At 52.9% G+C, this 25,002-nt stretch overlaps 1 protein-coding gene across 1 annotated transcript; it reads left to right on the forward strand.

The window, feature by feature from the left end:
• Positions 1 to 2,802: 2,802 nt before the first annotated feature.
• LOC140468087 (zona pellucida sperm-binding protein 3-like) lies at positions 2,803 to 24,899 on the forward strand. The gene is made up of 9 exons (XM_072564271.1): positions 2,803 to 2,848; positions 11,102 to 11,214; positions 22,764 to 22,955; positions 23,598 to 23,666; positions 23,950 to 24,056; positions 24,144 to 24,247; positions 24,339 to 24,516; positions 24,600 to 24,726; positions 24,807 to 24,899. The coding sequence occupies exons 1-9, from the start codon at positions 2,803 to 2,805 to the stop codon at positions 24,897 to 24,899; spliced, it is 1,029 nt and encodes a 342-aa protein (XP_072420372.1).
• The last annotated feature ends 103 nt before the right edge of the window (positions 24,900 to 25,002 follow it).

The raw sequence follows: 25,002 nt of genomic DNA on the forward strand, positions 1-25,002 counted from the left end.
ATGAATGACAAACAGCAGTGGACCCAGCACCAATCCTGCCGAACACCGCTGGTCACAGGCCTCCAATCCAAATAGCAACCCTCTACCATGACTGTCTCCTGTCGTGAGGCCAATTTTGTATTCAATTGGCAGGCTCACCCTGAAACCCATGTGACCTAACTTTACAAATTAGTCTACCATGTGGAACCTTGTCAAAGGCTTTGCTAAAATCCATGCAAACAACTTTCATCACTTAACCTTCATCTCTCTCTTTGGTCACCTCTTCCAAAAAACAGTCAAACAACTTTGACAGACATGGCTTCCCATGCACAAAACCACACTGACTATCCCTAATCAATCCCTGCCTTTGGAAATGCATCTGGATCCTGTCTCTCAGGAGTTTCCTCCAACAACAAACCCATTCCTGACGTCAATCTGTAGTGTTGTGGCTTTTCCATGCTGCAACATTAGCCACCCTCCAGTTTTCCAGCACGTGACCCACAGCTATCGACAATACAAATATCTGTGCTACAGGCCCTGCAATTTCTTCCCAACTTCCCATAATGTCCTGACATTCATCTGATCAAGTCGCATGGATTTATCTAGCTTTGTATTTTGAGACTTCTGGCATCACTGCTGCAATGTTGACCGTTTCCGAGACATCCCTGTTTACCACCAAGTTGCCTCTCTTCCACGTGTCTCTCCCCAGTCAATACAGAAGCAAAATATTGCTTTTGGATCTGACTCACCTCCAGTCATTTCACATATGGACAGCCTTATTGATCAGTTAGGGGCCCTATTCTGTTCTGTTGAGTTTACAGAAAAAACCTCAATATATTTGATGAACTGAGTTTTCCCAGGCTCGAGCAGCCGGTATTCCAATGACAACTGATCGAGAACCATAGAATTCCGATAGTTGGAAACAGGCCCTTTGGCTCATTGAGTACACACCAACCCTGGGGAGAGTGACCTGCTCACCTACCCTCTCCATGTAACACAGCATTTCCTATCATTAACCCACCTAGACTCCATATTTCTGAGCATTAATAGAAATTTAGCATGGCCAATTCACTGACTTGCACATCTTTGGACTGTGGGAGAAAAGCAGAGCACCCAGAGAGGACCTACACATACACAGTAAATGTGCAAGCTCCACACAGGCAGTTGAGTGAGGGTGAAATTGAACCTAGATCCCTTACACTGTGAGGCATTGAACCACCTTGCTGAGGTAAATGACTAACCCCTGACCGTGAGATTATTGCCTCTAATACTACACCCCTCAGCTCTGGGAGGAAGAAGTCTCCTGGCTCAGAGCCGGCCACGCTCCCTGTAGAATTGTTGTAATGGGATGATGTCATTGTGAACCCCATGTAGATCCTTCTCATTTCAGATCAGTTCCCCATTCCTTAATCTGGTGTCTTTCAGATCACTGGGGATTTCCTGATCTACACCACCCACCTGACCCACATCCCAAACTATCCTGGATCTGTCATTGTGAGAACCAATGGGGCTGTTGTTCCCATTGAGTGTCATTATTTGAGGTGAGCATCTTCACTTGTCAATATGATACCCAGCTGCTGTTGTTTGACCCTGGCCTGAAATGGCTGCCCTGTCTCTTCCCCAGGATGGGCAATGTGAGCAGTAACCCCATCAATCCCACCTGGATCCCATTCATCCACCAGGTCTGGAGAAGGCCATCTGTTATTCTCCCTGCGTCTAATGAATGGTACGTGATGGATGACTGGGGAGGGATCTCCTGGTATCGCTCACTGCGAGTTACATTCACTCTCTCCAACCCTTGTCCTCCTGTACTTCAGGTGACTGGTTCACAGAGCGCCCTTCCACTGTCTACTCACTGGGAGGCCTCATTCACATTGAGGCGTCTGTTTCAATGGCCAATCACATGACCCTGAAGCTGTACATTGATCCCTGTGTAGCTATTTTCTGGATTAGTGGTGCTGGAAGAGCACAGCAGTTCAGGCAGCATCCAAGGAGCAGCAAAATCAACGTTTCGGGCAAAAGCCCTTCATCAGGAATAAAGGCAGTGAGCCTGAAGCGTGGAGTGATAAGCTAGAGGAGGGTAGGGGTGGGGAAAGAGGAGCATAGAGTACAATGGGTGAGTGGGGGAGGAGATGAAGGTGATAGGTCAAGGAGGAGAGGGTGGAGTGGATAGGTGGAAAAGGAGCTAGGCAGGTCGGACAAGTCCGGACAAGTCAAGGAGACAGTGCTCAGCTGAAAGTTTGAAACTAGGATGAGGTGGGAGAAGGGGAAATAAGGAAGCTGTTGAAGTCCACATTGATGCCCTGAGGTTGAAATGTTCTGAGGTGGAAGATGAGGCGTTCTTCCTCCAGGCGTCTGGTGGTGAGGGAGCGGTGGTGAAGGAGGCCCAGGACCTCCATGTCCTCAGCAGAGTGGGAGGGGGAGTTGAAATGTTGGGCCACGGGGCGGTGTGGTTGATTGGTGTGGGTGTCTCGGAGATGTTCCCTAAAGCGCTCTGCTCGGAAGCGCCCAGCCTCCCCAATGTAGAGGAGACTGCATCGGGAGCAACGGATACAATAAATGATATTAGTGGATGTGCAGGTAAAACTTTGATGGATATGGAAAGCTCCTTTTAGGGCCTTGGATGGAGGTGAGGGAGGAGGTGTGGGCACAGGTTTTACAGTTCCTGCGGTGGAAGGGGAAAGTGTCAGAATGGGAGGGTGGGTGGTAGGGGGGTGTGGACCTGACCAGGTAGTCACGGAGGGAACGGTCTTTGCGGAAGGCGGAAAAGGGTGGGGAGGGAAATATATCCCTGGAGGTGGGGTCTTTTTGGTGGTGGCGGAAATGTCGGCGGATGATTTGGTTCATGCGAAGGTTTGGAAGTTGGAAGGTGAGCACCAGGGACCTTCTGTCCTTGTTACGGTTGGAGAGGTGGGGTCTGAGGGTGGAAGTGCGGGATGTGGACGAGATGCGTTGGAGCGCATCTTTAACCACGTGGGAAGGGAAATTGCGGTCTCTAAAGAAGGAGGCCATCTGGTGTGTTCTATGGTGGAACTGGGCCTCCTGGGATCAGATACGGCGGAGGCAGAGGAATTGGGAATACGGGATGGCATTTTTGCAAGAGATAGGGTGGGAAGAGGTGTAATCCAGGTAGCTGTGGGAGTCGGTGGGCTTGTAAAAAATGTCATTGTCACGTCGGTCATCACTAATGGAGATGGAGAAGTCCAGGAAGGGGAGGGAGGTGTCAGAAATAGTCCAGGTAAATTTAAGGTCAGGGCGGAATGTGTTGGTGAAGTTGATGAATTGGTCAACCTCCTCGCGGGAGCACGAGGTGGCGCCAATGCAGTCATCAATGTAGCGGAGGAAGAGGTGGGGAGTGGTGCCGGTGTAATTACGGAAGATCAACTGTTCTATGTAGCCAACAAAGAGACAGGCATAGCTGGGGCCCATACGTGTGCCCATGGCTACCCCTTTGGTCTGGAGGAAGTGGGAGGATTCAAAGGAGAAATTGTTAAGTGTGAGGACCAGTTCGGCCAAACGAATGACAGTATCAGTGGAATGGTACTGTTGGGGACGTCTGGAGAGAAAAAAAATAGAGGGCTTGGAGGCCCTGGTCATGGCGAATGGAGGTGTAGAGGGATTGGATATCCATGGTGAAGATGAAGCGTTGGGGGCCGGGGAAACGGAAGTCTTGGAAGAGGTGGAGGGCGTGGGTGGTGTCTCGAACGTATGTGGGGAGTTTCTGGACTAGGGGGGATAGGACAGTGTCGAGGTAGGTAGACCTGAGTTCAGTGGGGCAGGAGCATGGTGAGACAATGGGTCGGCCAGGGTGGTCAGGCTTGTGGATCGTGGGAAGGAGGTAGAACCGGGCAGTGCGGGGTTCCCGGACTATGAGGTTGGAAGCTGTGGGTGGGAGATCTCCTGAGGTGATGAGGTTCTGTATGGTCTGGGAGATGATGGTTTGGTGATGGGGGTGGGGTCATGGTTGAGGGGACAGTAGGAAGCGGTGTCCTCAAGTTGGCGTTTGGCTTCAGCAGTGTAGAGGTCAGTGCGCCAGACTACCACTGCGCCCCCTTTTTCCACTGGCTTAATGGTGAGGTTGGGATTAGAGCAGAGGGATTGGAGGGCTTCGCGTTGTGAGGTTGAGAGGTTGGAGTGGGGGAGGGGTGTCGACAGGTTGAGGCGGTTAATGTCCCGGCGGCAGTTGGAAATGAAGAGGTTGAGGGCAGGTAATAGGCCAGCGTGGGGTGTCCAGGTGGATGCAGTGTGTTGGAAGTGGGTGAAGGGTTCTTTGGAAGGTGGGCGGGAGTCCTGATTGTGAAAGTAAGCTCGGAGGCGGAGGCGATGGAAGAAGTGTTCGATGTCACGGCGTGTACTAAATTCATTGATGCGTTGTCGGAGGGGGAATGAAGGGGAGTCCTTTGCTTAGGACTGATCGTTCATCCTCAGTGAGTGGGAGGTCTGGGGGGATGGTGAAAACTCGGCAGGGCCGGGAGCTGGGATCTGGTGTGGGTGTGGAGCTGGGAGTGGGGTCGGAGCCAGTACCTGGAGTGGGTGTGATGGTGGGGGGAATGGGGATGGAGGCATGAGCAGGGGTAATGTTCCCCTCGGGGTTCTGGGGGGTGGGGATAGTGACAGTGGGGTCTGTGGGGGGCGTGTCAGCAGAATGCAGGTGAGTGGCGCTTGCTGGTGGGGGTGGAAGTGGTGGTGATCATGCAGTACGGGTGGTGGAGGTCACTGAGCATGTGGCATCAACGATGATGTGAGGGCCGGAAGTGGCTGTGGGAGTGGCCATGATGGGGGCGGAAGTGACATCATCACTCAGCGTGGGGGTGGTAGCTGCATCAGCCGCCTGGCTAATGGCGTTTCCGAGGCCAGGGGAATCTTCTGGAATGTTTGAGGAGCGCTGATTATGGAGGTGGGTGGATAAAAGTTTGTTGTACTTACAGTTTTTGATGTTTGAGATGGAATTGATATACTGATTGTTGAGAGTATGAATTCTCCTGAGGATGTCGTACAGAGTGGGTCCTTTGCAATTCTGAGAGAGTGTGGCCCTCAGCTGAGGCAGGACTGACTGGAGAGAGGTTAGGTGCCGGCGCATTGCTGCAAGCGTGGAGCGGAGGATCTTGAAGGAGAACTGTTGCTGGTGTTTTTGAATCTGTAGTCTGTACTGTTTGTCCTGTTCGGGTCCGAACTCTGCTGGTTTAAAGGTGGTCCGGAGTCCGTGTGGGATGAGTTGGTTACGGAGGCATGCACTGAGGAAGCAAATGCGGCTGTGGTAGCAAGTTTGTTTCAGGACATGGTCTCAGGTCCACGCCCCCCGACGACCTACCCTCCCATCCTGGCACTTTCCCCTGCCACCGCAGGAACTGTAAAACTTGCGGCCACACCTCCTCCCTCACCTCTATCCAAAGCCCTAAAGGAGCCTTCCACATCTATCAAAGTTTTACCTGCACATCCACTAATATCATTTATTGTATCCGTTGCTCCCGATGCAGTCTCCTCTACATTGGGGAGACTGGGCGCCTCCTAGCAGAGTGCTTTAGGGAACATCTCCGAGACACCCGTTCCAATCAACCACACCGCCCCGTGGCCCAACATTTCAACTCCCCCTCCCACTCTGCTGAGGACATGGAGGTCCTGGGCCTCCTTCACCGCTGCTCCCTCACCACCAGACGCCTGGAGGAAGAATGCCTCATCTTCCGCCTCGGAACACTTCAACCTCAGGGCATCAATGTGGACTTCAACAGCTTCCTCATTTCCCCTTCCCCCACCTCATCCTAGTTTCTAACTTCCAGCTGAGCACTGTCTCCTTGACTTGTCCGGACTTGTCCGACCTGCCAAGCTCCTTTTCCACCGATCCACTCCACCCTCTCCTCCCTGACCTATCACCTTCATCCCCTCCCCCACTCACCCATTGTACTCTATGCTCCTCTCTCCCCACCCCTACCATCCTCTAGCTTATCTCTCCACGCTTCAGGCTCACTGCCTTTAATCCTGATGAAGGGCTTTTGCCCAAAACATTGATTTTGCTGCTCCTTGGATACTGCCTGAACTGCTGTGCTCTTCCAGCACCACTAATCCAGAATCTGGTTTCCAGCATCTGCAGTTATTGTTTTTACCTCGCTGTGTAGCTACGCTGAGCCCAGACAAGGACCCCACCCCGAGATACAGGATCATTGACTACAATGGGTAAGGAGCTCTCTGCTCTCTCCAGCTGCTCCCATCTCAATGGCTTCCCTCCATTCACTTCACGGCCATTTGACCATCTACAGTTGCCTCCTGGACAGCAAAGTTGAGGACTCCTTTTCCACCTTTGTATTGGTGGGAGACAGGCAAGAGCCAGACAAGCTCAGGTTTGACCTGGATGTCTTTCGTTTCTATGGAGATGAGCATTTCTTTTTTCTTTCTTTTTCCCCAGCCCCCATGGTGTGTGTGCAGGTGTAAAACACAGTGAAGGACACAAAGTGCACGAATCTTTATTCAACTGTCACCACCAGGAAAATAGGAAAACACCCGCGTGGCCAGTGACAAGCACTGCCCTTCACATCAAAGGGCAATGCTGTGTGAGCAAAACAGTGAAGGGGAGGGTAAGGACTAAATTAAAATAGAGTTGGAGGGAGAAATAATACACTCCACTTCCTGAACAACTCCAGGGTGTTGGTGGACATGGCATGCTCCTTCTCCAAGGACACCCGGGCCCTAACGTAACCCTGGAAGAGGGGCAGGCAGTCGGCCCTAACAACCCCCTCCACGGCCCGCTGCCTGGACCTGTTGATGGCCAGTTTGGCCAGGCCCAGGAGCAGACCCACGAGGAGGTCTTCGGACCTGCCCTCCCTCCTCCGTACCGGGTGCCCGAAGATCAGGAGCGTGGGACTGAAGTGCAGCCAGAAACAGAGGAGGAGGTTTTTGAGGAAATCAAAAAGGGAGTGCAAACACGCACACCCAATATAGACATGGTCCACGGACTCCACAGCGCCACAGAACAAGCAGTTGGGCTGGGAGTCCGTGAACCACCGCAATCTGCGGTTGCAGGGGACTGCTGCGTGCAGCACCCTCCACCCCAGATCCCCGAGAGAAAGGGGGAGGACTCCCGCGTAGAGAGCCCTCCACTGGGGATCTCCACCGCCCGGTGGCAAATGGGCACGCCAAGGCGTGTCCGGACGGTGGATGAGGGAGAAGAGGTGGACGGTGTGCAGCAGCAGTCGATACAGGGCCTTCCTTTTAATATCCTTGAATGAGACAAAATTAAAATTCCGGAGGCGGCTCAGGTTGTGGGGCACAGGCTCCCGCGGGAAGTACGGGACCTTGGGGCCAATGTGAAATTCCGTCCGGGCCGGGGTGAGCGCGGACGGGATCCCACCGCACACCTGAGCGTCCTCCAACTGGTGCACTACGTCGGGTCCGAGCACCGCCGTTTTAAGGCGTCGGATGGCGGTGGCCACGTACCGGACGTCTACCGCTTCCCTGCTAGCTATGTCCTGCGGCAGCGTCCAGCCCAGGCCCCCGGCACCCAGCACGTCCCCGACCCTGGTCGCCCTCGCCGCCACGGCCCTCCCCTCCGACAGCCACTCGAACCCGCGAGTACGGAGGTGCGGATTCCTGAGCAACGGCTCCCTGACGACAGCCGCTACTCCAGCCGGAGGGTAGGTGCGACGCGATTCGACCATGTTCCAGACAGTGATCAGGTCCTGGTAAAAGACAGGCAGCACCTTGAGGGCGACCTCCAAACCGTCACGGTCGACGAACAGGAGCTGCGTGTCGTAGTTGAGGTTACGCACCTGGCAGAAAAAATACGTCGCCAGGGCGCACCACCTAGGAGGAGGCTCGACGTAAAGGTATCGCTGCAAGGTCTGAAGGCGGAACGTCGCGACCTGGGTGCGGACGCACACCAGCGACTGACCGCCCTCCTCGATAGGGAGACTCAGAACCTGCGCGGCGACCCAGTGCATCTTTTTGTCCCAGAAGAAGTCGACCAACGTTCTCTGGATGTCAGCGACAAAGCCAGGAGGAGGGACCAAAGTGACCAGCCGGTACCACAGCATGGCGGCCACCAGCTGGTTTATGACCAGCACTCGACTCCTGTAAGATAGCACTCGGACCAGTCCTGTCCAGCGGCCTAGGCGAGCCGAGACTTTGGCCTCCAGCTCCTGCCAGTTGGCCGGCCAGGATTCCTCAGCCGGGCTGAGGTAGACCCCCAGGTAGAGGAGATGGGTGGTACTCCAGCTGAACCCCCGTAACTCCTCCGGCAGAGAGTCCACCCGCCACGGACCGACCAGTAGTCCGGAACATTTGGCCCAGTTGATCCTGGCGGAAGACGCCGCAGAGTACACGGCCTGGCACTCGCGCATCCTCCCCAGGTCAGCCGGGTTGGTGAAAGTGAGGAGCACGTCGTCGGCGTAGGCCGAGAGGACCACCCCCGTGCCCGCGCTGCGCAGAACCAGCCCCGGCAACCTCCTCCGCAAGAGGCGCAGGAAAGGCTTCACGCACAGGGAATACAGCTGGCCGGACAGGGGGCAGCCTTGACGCACTCCTCTCCCGAAGCGAAGGGGCGCCGTCAGGGACCCGTTAACTTTAACCAGACACTCTGCGGCGGCGTACAAAAGTCGGATCCGGGCGACGAACCGCGTCCCGAACCCGAACGCCCGCAGAGTCCCGAGCAGGTACTCGTGATCGACCCTGTCGAACGCCTTCTCCTGGTCGAGAGACAGGAAGGCGCTCGGCAGACCAGCCCGTCGACAGAAATGGATCAGGTCCCGGACCAGGTGGACGTTGTCGTGTGTCCTCCGGCCCGGGACCGTGTAGGACTGGTCCGGGTGAATCATGTAGGCCAGCACGGAAGCCAGGCGAGAAGACAACACCCTGGCGAAGATTTTGTAGTCCGTGCTGAGGAGGGCGACCGGACGCCAGTTCTTTAAGGAACGAAGGTCCCCCTTCTTTGGCAGCAGGACGATGACCGCCCTGCGCCAAGAAAGGGGCAGCTGTCCGGCATTTAGACACTCCCCCAGGACCTGTGCGTAGTCGTTCCCCAGGACGTCCCAGAACGCCCTGAAGAACTCCACAGTCAGCCCGTCCAGCCCCGGGGTTTTGCCCCTCGAGAGCCGGTCGAGGGCGCCGGTCAGCTCCTCTAAAGTGACGGGAGCGTCGAGCCTTCCGGCGTCCTCCGGGCCGAGCTGCGGCAGGTCCTCCCACAGAACTCTGCGAGCATCCTCGCTGGACGGATCCGGAGAGAACAGAGCCGTGTAATAGTTTCGGACGTGGGCCCTGACGCCCTCCGGATCTGAGACGAGGGACCTGTCGTCGGCCAGCAGCACAAGGAGCTGCTGACGGGTGCCGGGCCTTTTTTCCAGCGAGTAGAAGAAGGGGGAGCCGCGGTCCAGGTCCTGCAGGAGCTGGATCCGCGACCTCACGTACGCGCCCCGAGCCCCGACGAGCTGCAGGTCCCGGAGTGCGGCCTTCTTCTCTTCGTACACCCCGCGCAGGGCCGGGTCCGCGTCGGGCTGACCGAGGCGTGACTCCAGGTCGAGCATCTCCCTCTCCAACTCCACGATCCTGGATTTCCGCCTCTTGGTCGACCCCCTCGCGTACTCCTGACAGAAGACGCGGACGTGAGCCTTGCCCACGTCCCACCATAGCCTCAGGGAGGGGAAGCTTCCCCGCTTCCTTCTCCAGCCGGCCCAGAAACGACGAAACGAGTCCCGGAACCGCTCGTCCTCCAGCAGCAGGTTGTTAAAGTGCCAGTACGCGGAGCCGAGCCTGGCGCCGAACGGAAGGTGTTTCGCCCACACCAGGTGATGGTTTGTGCACGACACCTGCTGCGTGGAGGCCTTCGGAAAACAGGAGGCGTACGCCCGCGAAACGTACAGGCGGTCGATTCTGGACGCTCCGACCCCAGGCCTCACGAAGGTGAAGGCGATGGAGTCGGGATGGAGAGTCCGCCAGACGTCCACCAGGTCGAAGGACTTGACCAAGTCCCCCAACCTCTTCCCCGACGCACAGCCAGTGCGGGCACCGCCGTGGTCCCTGCCCTCGAGGACGCAGTTAAAATCTCCCCCGAGGACAACGCACTGGTTCTCGTCGATGGAAGCGAGATGAGCGGACAGTTCTCCGAAGAAGCTCGCTTGCCTCGGCCCGGCCAGGGGAGCGTAGACGTTCACCAAGTGAAGCACCGCGCCCCCCCAGCCGAACCGTCAGGTGAAGCAAATGGCCTGGCACTGGCTCCCTGACCCCTAAGATCTCCGGCTGAAAATGCGGGGCCAACAGGATAGCCACCCCGCCAGATCTGCGGGTGAGGTGACTCATGTAGACCCCTCCCTCGCCACTCCAGGAGCCAGGTGGCTTCGTCTCCCGGGGTAGTGTGGGTTTCTTGCAGGAAGCACACCGCATACCTCCCGTCCCGAAGGACCGAGGGGGTCTGGAATCTGCGCTGTGACTCCCTGCTGCCGTTGATGTTGAGGCTGGCTATAGTCGTCTCCATGTCGGAAGCGTTGTGCAACCACCACCAGTACAGTTAAAACCAAATACAATTACTGGGAGGACGAGGGAGGGGCACAGAAGTCCCTCACCCTCACCAGGAGTGCCCCCAGGAAGTTCCTGACTCGCTTTCGCACGTTGACGTCGAGCCCAGGCGCCTGGCGAGCAGCGTGGACCGACACCAGGACCCCGCTCCTCGGGGAAAAGGTCATCCCCCAGGAAAAGGTCATCCCCCAGGGCCAAGGCCCCCAGAAAAACAGTCTGGGAGGGAGGAGCGAGGATAACACCTACCTCCCCTCCGCCGCTCGGCGACCCAGTAAAGGGTCCTTTGTCGACGCCCGCACCGCGGCCCTCGTCATTGTTATTGGGCAGATCAGGCCGCGGTGCGGGATCGTTGGGGGGTACCGTGGGCCCGTCCCCTGGAGAGGGGCAGCACCACCGGCGCTCTGCAGGACTGTCTCTCCCCTCCAAGGGCCAGCCCCTCATCCCCAGAGAGACAGGGGGGGGATTTATGGGCCTTTCCCTCCCCGCCCGCCTTGGTGGTCATGGGGCCGGAGGCCCCTCCCCCCCAGTCTTTCCTGGAATAAGATCGGCTGGGGGAAGGCAGGGGGCATGGCCAGGTTGGGGAGGGTCGGTTGTGTCACTTCCTGCCCTGCCCCTGGTTTATCAGGTGACGGCAGGCCAGGCCAGGCCAGGCAAGGCAAGGGTCCAGTTCCCAGTTCCCTCTCCGGGGCCCGGAGACATGGCCGCTGCGGGAGTTTGGGCAGCGGTGGTCCCCCCGAGGTTAGTGCCAGGGTGTGGCTCGGGGCGGGCGTCGAAGCCCCAGGGGTTTCTCTACGGGGGTCGGGGGTAGATGTGGGGTCAGGGTCAGGTACGGGTTTGGGGGTCAGGGTTCCCGTGCTGGGGCGACGCTGGCACGGCCGCAGGGGCATTGTCGTGCTGGGGCGGGGCAGGTCGTGGGCTGGGTGTCGGGGAAGGGGATAGGGTGGTCTCCCCATGGGCGGGACTGACGCGTCGCGTCTTCTTCAGTGCCTTCCGGCCGGCTGGATGCTCATCCCCCTCCCTGCCGGAGGCTGGAGGATTGGAAGCCTCCGGCTTAGGCTCCGGCACCGGGGCTTGTGGTGTTGACTTCGGGGGAGGGGGAGTGGGTGCGGCGGCACCACCGTCAGCCGTCGGCGCGGGCTGGGCGGTCTTCTGGGTGGGGCAGTTTTTTCTAATGTGCCCCACCTCGCGGCACAGGTGGCATCGCACGCCGTCCACCATCCAGAAGGTGCGGTAGGCCGCGCCCTCGTGGAGGAGGGTAAACGAGCCCTCGGTGACCTCCTCCCTGGCCAGGCAAATAAACACCTGGCGTCGGAAGGAGTAGATGTGCCGGAGGGCGGGGTCCTTCAGACCGAGCAGGAGCGGTTGGATCCCTGACCGAATGTCCCCCAAGGTGGTGAGGTGGGGGAGAAGGAGCTCGCTGGCAATGAAGGGCGGGACGTTGGAGATCATGACCCTCTGGGCCGTAACCTCCAGAGGGTCGACGGGCAAATGTGTCCCGCCCACAGTGAGCCCCCTCTCCACGGCCAGGTGGACCGCCTGCTCGGTCTTCAGGAAAAATACGGCCTTCCCATACATTCGGGCCGCAGCGACGATGGCCAGTGGGCTGACCACACTAGCCATGGCCTTGCTGCAGGCCTCGATGGTCATGTTCGGGTGGGGATAGGCCTTGACCCCCAGGCGTTTGGTAAGGTGCCTGAAGGGGGTTTGGTTTGCGGCCGGGGCTGGGACAGCCGAGCCTAAGGCAGCGGCTACCCCGGCGTAGGTGCGGCTGGGCCCCGCGACCTTCGGGCTCGCCATACTCCGCTGCTTAACGTTAGGCCCCAGGCAGCGACGGTGGGGACTGGCCTCAGGCAACCGCAGCGATGGAAGCAGGCCTCGGACGAGTCCCACGTAGGCCCTCGGTTGCAGCGGTGGGGGAAGACCTGTTGGGGAGGGTCCCCAAGGCAAGTCCCAGGCAGCCCCGAAATTGAGTCCCAGTCGGCAGCGGCAGTAGTGGTGGAGGTTGTGGGGAGGGGCCCAAGGCAAGTCCCAGGCAGTGGTGGTGGAGGCAGGCCTCAGGCAGCAGCAGCGGAGGCGGGCCTCTGGCAAGTCCTGGGCAGTTCCTTGATTGTAGCAGTGGGGGGCAGGCCTGTTGGGGAGGGTCCCCAAAGCGAGTCCCAGGCAGCCCCAAAATTGAGTCCAAGGCAGCGGTGGTGGAGACAGGCCTCAGGCAACAGCAGCAGCAGTGGTGGAGTTCCTGGGGAGGGGCCCCAGGGCGAGTCCCAGGAAGCGATGGTGGAGGCAGGCCTCGGGCAGCAGCAGCAGTGGAGGCAGGCCTCTCCTCAGGCAACAGCAGCAGCAGTGGTGGAGGTCCTGGGGAGGGGCCCCAAGGCAAGTCCCAGGCAGCAGCAGTGAGGCAGGCCACGGGCAGCAACAGGGAGAGTCCTTGCACGGTCACAGTCACAAACTGAGCCAAATCTCCCAAAGGAAGGAAACACTCGAGTGGCCAGTCACAACTCCAGGGTGTTGGTGGACACCGCGTGCTCCTTCTCCAAGGACACCCGGGCCTCTCGACACTTTTTTTTTTACATTTAACCCCCACACTACCGCCTAAGTGCGGTAGTGCTTATTTTTTTTCCCCAGCACCCATGGTGTGTGTGTGCAGGTGTGAGACACAGTGAAAAGACACAAAGTGCACGAATCTTTATTCAATTTCCACCACCAGGAAGATAGGAAAGACACCCGAGTGGCCAGTGACAAGCACTGCCCTTCAAACCACAGGGCAATGCTGTGTGATCAAAACAGTGAAGGGGAGGGTAGGGATCAAATCAAAATAGAGTTGGAGGGAGAAATAATGCACTCCACTGCCTGCGGCGCCCACCTCTCCCTGAACGACTCCAGGGTGTTGGTGGACACCACGTGCTCCTTCTCCAAGGACACCCGGGCTCTAACGTAACCCCGGAAGAGGGGCAGGCAGTCGGCCCTAACGACCCCCTCCACGGCCCGCTGCCTGGACCTGTTGATGGCCAGTTTGGCCAGGCCCAGGAGCAGACCCACGAGGAGGTCCTCGGACCTGCCCTCCCTCCTCCGTACCGGGTGCCCGAAGATCAGGAGCGTGGGACTGAAGTGCAGCCAGAAACAGAGGAGGAGGTTTTTAAGAAAATCAAAAAGGGAGTGCAAACGCCCACACCCAATATATACATGGTCCACGGACTCCACAGCGCCACAGAACAAGCAGTTGGGCTGGGAGTCCGTGAACCACCGCAATCTGCGGTTGCAGGGGACTGCTGCGTGCAGCACCCTCCACCCCAGATCCCCGAGAGAAAGGGGGAGGACTCCTGCGTAGAGAGCCCTCCACTGGGGATCCCCACCGCCCGGTGGCAAATGGGCACGCCAAGGTGTGTCCGGACGGTGGATGAGGGAGAAGAGGTGGACGGTGTGCAGCAGCAGTCGATACAGGGCCCTCCTTTTTATGTCCCTAAAAGCAACAAAATTAAAATTCCGGAAGCGGCTCAGGTTGTGGGGCACAGGCTCCCGCGGGAAGTACGGGACCTTGGGGTCAATGTGATGTTTTGTTAGTTTAAAATGTATTTGGATCATTAATGTACTTTGGGACAGGAAATCTGCCATTCTCCACGCCCCCCTAACGACCCACCCTCCCATTCTGGCACTTTCCCCTGCCACCGCAGGAACTGTAAAACCTGTGCCCACACCTCCTCCCTCACCTCTATCCAAGGGCCTAAAGGAGCCTTCCACATCCATCAAAGTTTTACCTGCACATCCACCAATATCATTTCTTGTATCCGTTGCTCCCGATGCCGTCTCCTCTACATTGGGGAGACTGGCCGCCTCCTAGCAGAGCACTTTAGGGAACATCTCCGGGACACCCGCACCAATCAACCACACCGCCCCGTGGCCCAACATTTCAACTCCCCCTCCTACTCTGCCGAGGATATGGAGGTCCTGGGCCTCCTTCACCGCCGCTCCCTCACCACCAGACGCCTCGAGGAAGAACGCCTCATCTTGCGCCTCGGAACACTTCAACCCCAGGGCATCAATGTGGACTTCAACAGCTTCCTCATTTCCCCTTCCCCCACCTCATCCTAGTTTCAAACTTCCAGCTGAGCACTGTCTCCTTGACTTGTCCGGACTTGTCCGACCTGCCTATCTCTTTTTCCACCTATCCACTCCACCCTCCTCTCCCTGACTTATCACCTTCATCCCCTCCCCCACTCGCCCATTGTACTCTATGCTCCTCTCTCCCCACCCCCACCCTCCTCTAGTTTATCTCTCCACGCTTCAGGCTCACTGCCTTTAATCCTGAAGGGCTTTTGCCTGAAAGTCGATTTCGAAGCTCCTTGGATGCTGCCTGAACTGCTGTGCTCTTCCAGCACCACTAATCCAGAATCTGCCATTCTTGCTGAGTCTGGCCTACATGTGACTCCAGGCCTACAGCAATGGGGTTGTATTTAACCCAATGAAATGAGTGAGCTTGCAGCTGAGGTGTATCCAACAGCTTAAAGCCTTGAATAAAACTGGCTGGGAATCGTGGCCTTACCCCAGTAACCAGAAACTAACAGGACAGGCAGCCCTGCAAGGGTCTCCTTTGCACCATCTCAGGGCCAGTGCTATCAGACAAGCCCAGGCTGACCCTGCCATAATTACAGCATTGTACATGACACAGGATGCCCCAAAGACCACAATCACCATCCCTGGGTCTGTCATGTCCCACAGACAGGACACACAAATATGGCAGCACACAGTGTGCTACAGTTAGGAAGGAGTTGTCTACATTGTACTAACTTGGATTGAACGTTGGTTGGCTGATAGGAAACAAAGAGTAGTGATAAACGGCACCATTTCGGAATGGAAGGCAGTGACCAGTGGGGTACCGCAGGGATCAGGACTGGGATCGCAGATTTTTACAATCTGTTAATGATATAGAAGATGGTATTAGCAATGACATTAGCAAATTTGCTGATGATACTAAGCTTGGTGGCAGGGTGAAATGTGATGAGGATGTTAGCAGATTACAGGGTGACCTGGGCAAGTTAGGTGAGTGGTCAGATGCATGGCAGATGCAATTTAATGTGGATAAGTGTATGGTCATCCACTTTGGTGGCAAGAAAAGGAAGGCAGATTACCAACTAAATGGAATCAATTTAGGTAAAGGGACAGCAGAGAGATCTGGGAGTTCTTGTACACCAGTCAATGAAGGTAAGCATGCAGGCACAGCAGGTAGTGAAGGCGGCGAATAGCATGCTGGCCTTCATAACAAGAGGGATTGAGTATAGAAGCAAAGAGGTTCTTCTGCAGCTGTACAGGGCCCTGGTGAGACCACACCTGGAGTACTGTGTGCAGTTCTAGTCTCCAAATTTGAGGAAAGACATTCTAGCTATTGAGGGAGTACAGCGTAGGTTCACGAGGTCAATTCCTGGAATGGCGGGATTACCTTACACTGAAAGACTGGAGCAACTGGGCTTGTATACCCTCGAGTTTAGAAGACTGAGAGGGGATCTGATTGGGACGGATAAGATTATTCAAGGATTGGACACTCTGGAGGCAGGAAACATGTTTCCGCTGATGGGTGAGTGCCAAACCAGTGGAAACAGCTTAAAAATACGGGGTAGACCATTTAGGACAGAGATGAGGAGAAACGTCTTCACCCAGAGAGTGGTGGCTGTGTGGAATGCTCTTCCCCAAAGGGCAGTGGAGGCCCAGTCTCTGGATTCATTTAAGAAAGAGTTAGATAGAGCTCTCAGGAATTGTGGAATCAAGGGTTATGGAGATAAGGCAGGAACAGGATACTGATTAAGGATGATCAGCCATGATCATATTACATGGTGGTGCAGGCTCGAAGGGCAGAATGGCCTACTCCTGCACCTATTGTCTATTGACTCTGGAACCCATGGAGGCTCATGGTACCAGGTCAAAGATAGGTATGGCAAGTGCCTGCTGGTGAATCAGTGCTCCTCCATGTGGACAGTAATCTCCCTCATGCTAAATAGGAATAGATTTCAAACAGCTCATTGAATCCAAAGACAGAAGAGGCCCATTGATTATACACCACAAAACCCATGGACCACCACTTGTCCCACTTTACCTCTCTGGGTCCACACTTGAATGTTATTGACACTGCGTGATTTTAAAGGTTGAAGGTTTCCCACCTGGATTACTCTCTCACGCAGTGTATTCCTGACACCTGGGTGAAAACATTTCTCATCACAATCCCTCACAAACTCCTGCATTACCCTAGAAAATTATCTCCCTTGGACATTGATCCTTCAACTAAGGGAAACGGCTGCTTTCTATGCACCTGGTCCCTAATCTTATACCCCTCCACCAAACTCTCCTCTCAATCTCTCTGCTCCAAGAGAACAACCTACTGAGCTTATCCAAGGTCTCCTCGTAGCTGCAATGTTCCATCCCAGACAATATTCGGGTGAATCTCCTCTGTACCCTCTCCAGTATAACCACACCCTTCCTGTAGTGGGGTGACCACAACTGCACACAGTACTACAGCTGTGTCCTCTAATCAAAGATCTGTCCAGCTTCAACATGACCTCCCTGTTCTTACAGTTTATACTTGAACTGACACAGGGCAAGCATCAACATGTCATTTTAACTCTTCTATAAACCTATCCAGCCCCCTTCAGGGGTGTGTGGAATAGTATCCCAAAATCCCTCTGATCCTGAGCTTCCGAGTGTCCTGCCTCATTGAGTACTTCCTTTCCTTCTTTGTTCCCTCGAAAGTGCATCCCTTCACATTTCTCAGGGACAGAATAAGAACAAGGAGCAGTAGGTGGCCATCTGGCTGATCTTTTTGTGGCCTTAGCCCCACTTACCCGCCCTCTCACTGTAACCGTTAATTCTTTTATTGTTCAAAAAACATACCTTAGCCTTCGAACCATTGACTGAAGTAACATCAACTAACTTCATTGGGGCAGGGAATTTCATAGATTCACAACCCTCTGTGTGAAGATGTTCCTTCTCAATTCAGTCTGAAATCGGTTCCTTCTAATTGAGCTATATCCACCTGTCCTAGTTTCACCTGCCAGTGGAAACATCCTCTCTATGTCTGTCACATCTATTCCTGTCATCATTTTATATGTTTCTCTAAGATCATCCCTCATTCTTCTGAATTCCAATGAACATAATCCCAGTCTACTCCATCTCTCCTCATAACCCATCTCTCTCAACGCTGGAACCCACCCAGTGAACCACCCCTGCGTCCTCTCTCGTGTCGGTACATCCTTTCTCCAGGAAGACCAAAACTGCACGCGATACTCCAGGTGTGGCCCCACCAGCACCCTGTGCTGCCACAATATAATCTCCCGGCTTTTCAACACAATCCCTTTAGCAATAAAAGGACAATTTTCCATTTGCCATCTTAATGACCTGCTGTACCTACAGACCAACTTGGGATTCATGCTCAAGGACACCCAGGTCCCTCTGCAATGGCAGCACACTGCAACTTTTTACCATTCACGTATTCGTCCTTTTTACTGTTACTCCTCTCAAAATGGATGACTTCACACTTATTAACATTATATTCCATTTGCCTGACCTTTGCCCCTCACTGAAAGCATCTAGGATCCTCTGTAAAGTTCACAGTCCTCCACACATTTGGCATCTTTGTGGCATTTGCAAACGTTGACACACTGCACCTCGATCCCAATTCCAAATCATCTGTGTAAATTCTGAATACTTGCAACCCCAACAACGATCCCTAAGGCACAGCGCTCGTTATTGTTTGCTAACCAGAGTAGCACACACCCATCCCCACGTTCTGATTCCTATTAGTCAACCAATCCTGTATCCATATTAATACTTTACCCATAATGCCATGCATCTTTATCTTATGCAGCAGCCTCTTGTGTGGCACCTTGTTGAAGGCCTTTTGGAAATCCACTGGCTCCCTGTGCTCTACCGTGCTCATCATGGTTTCATAGAATTCCAACAGATGAGTTAAGAGTGACCTGCCCTTCATGAACTCACGCTGCATCTGCCCAATTGGACAATTTCTATCTTGACGCCTTACTATTCCTTCCTTGATCACAGACTCAAGCATCGTCCCCCACTACAGAGGTTAAGCCAATCGGTCTACAATTCCCCATCTTTTGTCTACTGTCCTGTTTAAATATTTGCTGTTTTCCAATCTGCTGGAACTGCCCCAGAGTACAGCAAGTTTTGGAACATTCCCACAAGTGCACTTGCTCTTCCTCCTGCCATCTCTTTTAGCCCCCTATGATGCCTTCCATCAGGGCCAGGAGACTTGTCATCTTAGCTCCATGAGCTAGCCCAAAGATACCTCTTCCCTGATCGTGATTGTTTCCAGGTCCTCCCCTACCTTTGTCTCTTTGTCAATTACTGGCACATTATTCATGTCCTTCACTGTGAAGGCTGACACCCAATACCCTGTTCAATGCCTCAGCAATTTCATCATATCCCATGACTAAATGCCCCTTCTCATCCTCTAGGACACCAATGTTTACTTTAGCCATTTTTTTTCATTCCATGCATTCATAGAAATCTTTGCAATCTGTCTTTATAATCTGGGCTAGTTCTTTTTCCTCTCATAGACGATCTTACTTTTCTTTATAGCTCTATTTGTGGCTTTCTGTTGACCTTTAAAACTTTCCCAATGTTGTGCTTTCCCATGACTTCTCATTTGATTCGATAGCCTCCCTTAGCAGATTATCCCTTTTCTTACAATCCTTTTGTTTCACTGGAATATACTTTTGCTGAGCATGTTGTAAAATTACTTTGAATGTCCTCCATTGCTCATCAACTGTCCCACCATAAAGTCTTTGAATCTAGTCTACTTTAGCCAAATCCTCCCTCATCCTATTGAGGTCTCCCTTGTTTAATCACAGGGCTCTGGTATCGGATTTTACCTTCACGCTCTCCAGCTTTATTCTAAATTCAACCAAACTGTGATTGCTCCTTCCAAGAAGATTCCGAAATATGAAGTCTTTAATTATTCCTGTCTCATTACACAGGACCTGATCGAGGATAGCTTGCTCCCTCCTCATTCCCATTACAATGTGATGTACAATTTGGTAGCCTATAGACTATACCTATCAGTGACATTTTCCTTCATTGAATTCTCCATGGAACCAATATCATCTCTCAGCAACACCCAGATGTCGTCCTTGGATATCAGGAGCGGCATCACCTCCCTTACTTTACTGTCTGTCTGTCCTTCCGAATACCTGATACCCCTGGATATTTAACTCCCAGTCATGACCATCCTGTAACCGTGTCTCCATAATGGCTACTAAATCATGTTCATTTGTAACGATTTGTACCATTAACTGATCGGCCTTGTGACAAATGCTACGAGCGTTCAGCTAAAATTTTCCTTATGTAGGTTTTCATACCTTCATGATTCCCAACATCTCTGATAACGGCTCCCGAGTTATCCTTCCTTTTTCCTTCTTTCATGGTCTGCCTTGTAGTTAAAGGGGGAAATGGAGAAGACAGCAGATGCTGGAAAGCAGAGTCAAACAGTGTGGTGCTGGAAAAGCACAGCAGGCAGCATCCAAGGACCAGAAGAGTCGACGTTTTGAGCATAAGCTCTTCATCAGGAATGATAAACTTCATCAGTTTAGGTGGAGACCATCCCTTCTACACAGATCCCTCCTCTTCTAAAACTGATGCCAATACCCCATGAAATGGAACCCCTCCTTCCCTTCCCACACCACTCTTGACCACACTTTCCCTTCTCTAATTTCCTCATCCCTAAGCCAATTTGCACCTCTCACTAATGCGGCCATTGGACCAATCCATTTGTATCCTCCTCCAACCTAACACATCCCTCTGCATTGTCAACCACCCGGCCAATCATTGTGTCACCCACAAATTAACTTATCATCCTCGCCCGCACTCTCGGACATCATTTATGGATATGACAAACAGCGTGGGACCCAGCACCAATCCAAGCGGTACACCCCTACTCCAGTCTCACAGATAAACTTCAACCACCACCCTCTGTCTCCTGCTCAAAGACAGTTCTGGATCGAACTTCCAAACGTACCCTGGATCCAATGAGATTTTATCTTTATTAGCTTCCCGTGTGGGACCTTGTCTCAGGCCTTACTGAAATCTATAGAAACTACATTGTCTACTTCGCCACCATCAACATTCCCTCACTCCAACATTGGTCGACACTGACGGATTGTGTGCGGTCTACAAAATACACTGCAGCAATTTACCAAGGCTCCTCCAACAGGAACTTCCAAACCTGTGACCTCTCCCACCCAGAAAGTTCACACCTTCCTCCCATGTGACACAGTTGGAACGTCACTGAAACTGGGTTCACACATTCCTGTACCACTCTCCCTAACACCTTCTCAAGGAGAGCTGGGGATTGGTCAGGAAATGTTGGCATGGCCAGCACTGCCCACATCCACCCAGTAACCAATAAAAATAAGCAGGCAGTAACCAACCAAAAGAGGAGCCCCCAGGGGGGTGTGAATGGAAGGACAATGAGCACAACAACATCCAGAGGAAAAGGAGTTTGAACCAAAATTTACAGAAAGAAAGTAAGCAAAACGGGGCTGAGGAGATGTCCGGGATTTGTTGAACACCATGTTGTGTGAAAAGCTGCAAAATGACTCAGTGAAACAGGAGATGCTTTTCCTCGTGTTTACACTGAGCTTTATCCCAGCACAGCTGGAGGCCATAGGCCTCAATCCTGTCCCCATCAACACTCCCACAGGAAGGTACAGATCAGGCTCCGATACAGACTGAGGTCTCCTTTATACTGAAAGGAATGGTCCCTCTACAATTTTACACTGAAGCAAAAACTCCCCCTACCCTGTCCCCATCAAACAGGGACAGCGTACAGATTGATAATGTATAAAGCTCCCTGTTCTCTTTTAAGCTGAAAGTGAACCTGCCTCAACACTATTCATATCAAACACTCTCAGAACAGGGACATGATGCAATGAGATTCTTACAAATAAAACACTATCTACTCTTTGAAACTGAAAGTAAAGCTCAATCTTCCTTTTTAAAATGAATGTAAAGCTCCCTCAACACCCCTAACCTTCTGCCATCCCACCTACCTTCGCTCACCACACCCCGACACCCATCCTCCTATAAATCTCTCAGCCCCCTTTCCCAACCCACATTCCTGATGACAGGCTGATGCCTGAAACACTGACTCACTTGCTCCTTGGATTTTGCAGAACCTGCTGTGCTTCACCACACTTTACGACTTTCATCTCCAGCATCTTCAGTCCTCACTTTCACCCTCAATATCATCCCAACCAATCAATCTCTCCCAAAAGCAAGGTCAGCGTGGGATTAGATACAGAATACAACTTCCCCTGCACATTTATACTGAACATAAAGCTGCTTCTACACTTGTAAACTAAATGTAAAGCTACACTGTTTACAGCAAACACGAACAATGCAGAAACATCACAGAGTTAGAAACAAAGTAAGTGACCCTACTCTTTACAACTGAAACAAAAGCTTCCTCCATTCTTGAAAACTGGAAGGAATGTTGTCCCCAGGACCGAGACAGCACAACGTGAAATACAGAGTAAAACTGCCTCTACTCTAGAAATTAAAAGTGAACTGAAAGTTACATTCTCCCTACAGTGCCTCAGCCAAGCACAGATTTAGATACAGAATAAAGCTTCTTCCAACATATACTCCCAAGGATAGTACAGTACAAGAGAAATCCCTTCGTTTTTCTCAAACCCTGTTTCCAATTCCTATTCCCATACAATCTCTCCATGGCTCTCAGTATCAGACTCCCCAGATCAAGATGGGCACAATACAGCAGACCCTCTCCAAGTTCAACAGGTTACCTTTGATGATTGTAGTCCTGGGGCCTCCCACGAGATCGTGTGGAGCTGAATCCAGTCAGGTGACAGCACAGCAACTCACAGCCACTCCTATTGGTCCAAATGAAATGGATCCTCCTGAGAATAAACCCATGAGTTCAGTCATTGGTGGAGATTGTAGAGATTGGGGCTGGTTGATTGGTTCAATGTTGCTGCTCCTCGTCACATTGGTATCAGGTGAGTGTGGGTTGTGTGTATAAAAGGAGCTGGTTGGGGAATGTGGGGGTGGTTGAGTTGTTTGGGATCATGGGTGATTTTGTAATGAGGGGTTTGTTCCCTGTGCTAATGTTAGTTGGAGCTGTCTGTTGTTCTGACACATGGCAGCAGTTTTTGAACCAGAGGTTTCCATGGGGAATTGTGAGAGCCAGCCCTGTTCCTGAGCGAGTCCCTTCTCCTGGGGGTTTCAGTTTCCCAGTGTCTGAGGTTGTGAGTGTGTCCCCATTACAGACTGTGATGGTGCAGTGTGGAGAGCACAACCTGCTGGTCAGGGCCCAACTGGATTTATTTGGAACTGGGCACCTGATTAAAGCTGCTGACCTGACCCTGGGGACAGTAGGCTGTCAGCCAACCAGGGTCTACCCTGAGAACCACACTGTCCTCTTTGACTATGGGCTGCATGAGTGTGGCAGCAGATTGCAGGTAATGGGAGTTCTCCCCACTTTCAGGAAGCTTGGGTCGTAGATGGTTCCAGTGAGGGTTACATTGAGGAACATTGACTTATTGAGGGTCTGTCTCCTGCTAGTTTCCTATGCTGGATTAGACTACACCTTAATTGGTCTCTGTCTCAAATCTTGTGCTGCTGTTCTTATTGGTTTGGAAGCTTCTGATTATACAGGTGGTTCTGTTATGTTTTTGTCTGTGCATCAGCTGTAATTGTGGTGAAGTGTGAATGGTTTGATCTTTCACCTGAATGTGAACAGAACACTACACTTTCTATCAGTGCCTTCCAGCATGATCCTTCTCTATAGTGAAGTCACACAAGAACACAGCTGTCATGTTATAGCAGAATGATGTGCTTAGTTTTGTGGTGAGCAGTCTATTATCCTCAGATTGGTTTTTGACTCACTCAGTCTAGTTCCATCCCAATTATGGGCCTGTTGTGAATAAATTGACTTCTCTGGTCCTTGAGCTCCATATCTGACCTGTTGGTAAAACTGTTTGGGTTCCATTCTGGTGAATTGTTTTTGAACTTGTTTCTGTTTCTCACCTGAAGTTGGTGTTTCACTAACTTTGTCTGTAATCCCTTCCCATAATCTGAAGACTTCCTGTTTTACCTTGTAGATAAAGGATCGCCATGTTCCTGTTCCATCTATCTGTAATTCTGCTGTGATCTTCAAATCTGTTGACCAAGTGAGCATTCCCTGGCCTTTGGATATGGAATTGCAATAATTTCTCATCTTTGGAATGATGCAATACCATATTTAAATTGATCTTAATAGACTAACCCCTGACCTGTGACCTATTGCACTCCAGTAATGGTCCCTCCAGCTCTCTGGTGAAGAGACGGGCTCAGGGCCTGGAGGCTGTCGCCTTCTGTAAAGAATTCATTTAATGTGATGCTGTTGTTGTGAACCCTGTGTAGATCCTTCTCATGAAGAATCAGTTTCTCATTCCTTAACCTGGTGTCTTTCAGATCACTGGGGATTTCCTGATCTACACCACCCACATCCCAAACTATCCTGGATCTGTCATTGTGAGAACCAATGGGGCTGTAGTTCCCATTGAGTGTCGTTATTTGAGGTGAGAATCTTTACTTGATTGTCAATATGATCCCCTGCTGCTGTTGTCTGACCCTGTCCTAAAATGGCAGCCCTATCTCTTCCCCAGGAAGGGCAATGTGAGCAGTAACCCCATCAATCCCACCTGGATCCCATTCAGCTCCACCAGGTCTGGAGAAGGGCATCTGTCATTCTCCCTGCGTCTAATGAATGGTACGTGATGGGTGACTGGGGAGGGATCTCCTGGTATCACTCACTGTGACTTACATTCACTCTCTCCAACCCTTGTCCTCCTGTACTTCAGGTGACTGGCTTACAGAGCGCCCTTCCACTGTCTACTCACTGGGAGACCTCATTCACATTGAGGCGTCTGTTTCAATGGCCAATCACATGCCCCTGAAGCTGTACATTGATCGCTGTGTAGCTACGCTGAGCCCAGACAAGGACCCCACCGCGAGATACAGGATCATTGACTACAATGGGTAAGGAGCTCTCTGCTCTCTCCAGCTGCTCCCATCTCAATGGCTTCCCTCCATTCACTTCACGGCCCTTTGTCCATCTACAGTTGCCTCCTGGACAGCAAAGCTGAGGACTCCTTTTCAACCTTTGTGTTGCCGGGAGACGGGCGGGAGCTAGACAAGCTCAGGTTTGACCTGGATGCCTTTCGTTTCTATGGAGATGAGAATTCTTTGGTAAGAGGAAGCTGGTGATTGGCTTCTCCCTGATGGGAGGGAGTCATTAAATACTGACTTGTTCTTAATGTGTCCCTCAGATTTTCATCACCTGTCGCCTGAAAGTTGCTGCAGTGGATCAGGGAGATTCCAGGAACAAAGCTTGTACTTTCCAGAAGCTGCAGAATATGTAAGTTCCCTCTCTCTGTCCCTCAGGGATGTTGTTTTTGGGAGAGGTGATGCACCATGTGGTTGATGGGCTGTTTCTTTGTTTAGCTGGACCCCATTGGAGGAATC

Source organism: Chiloscyllium punctatum, chromosome 46 (assembly GCF_047496795.1).
Source record: "Chiloscyllium punctatum isolate Juve2018m chromosome 46, sChiPun1.3, whole genome shotgun sequence".
Lineage (NCBI taxonomy): Eukaryota > Metazoa > Chordata > Chondrichthyes > Orectolobiformes > Hemiscylliidae > Chiloscyllium > Chiloscyllium punctatum.

Coding starts and splice junctions, on each gene's coding strand:
- LOC140468087 (XM_072564271.1), top strand. CDS start 2,803: ATGTCGGCGGATGATTTGGTTCATGCGAAGGTTTGGAAGTTGGAAG. Junction 11,215..22,763: donor GCAGCGGTGGTCCCCCCGAG/GTTAGTGCCAGG, acceptor TCCCCATTACAG/ACTGTGATGGTGCAGTGTGG. Junction 24,057..24,143: donor ATTGAGTGTCGTTATTTGAG/GTGAGAATCTTT, acceptor TCTCTTCCCCAG/GAAGGGCAATGTGAGCAGTA.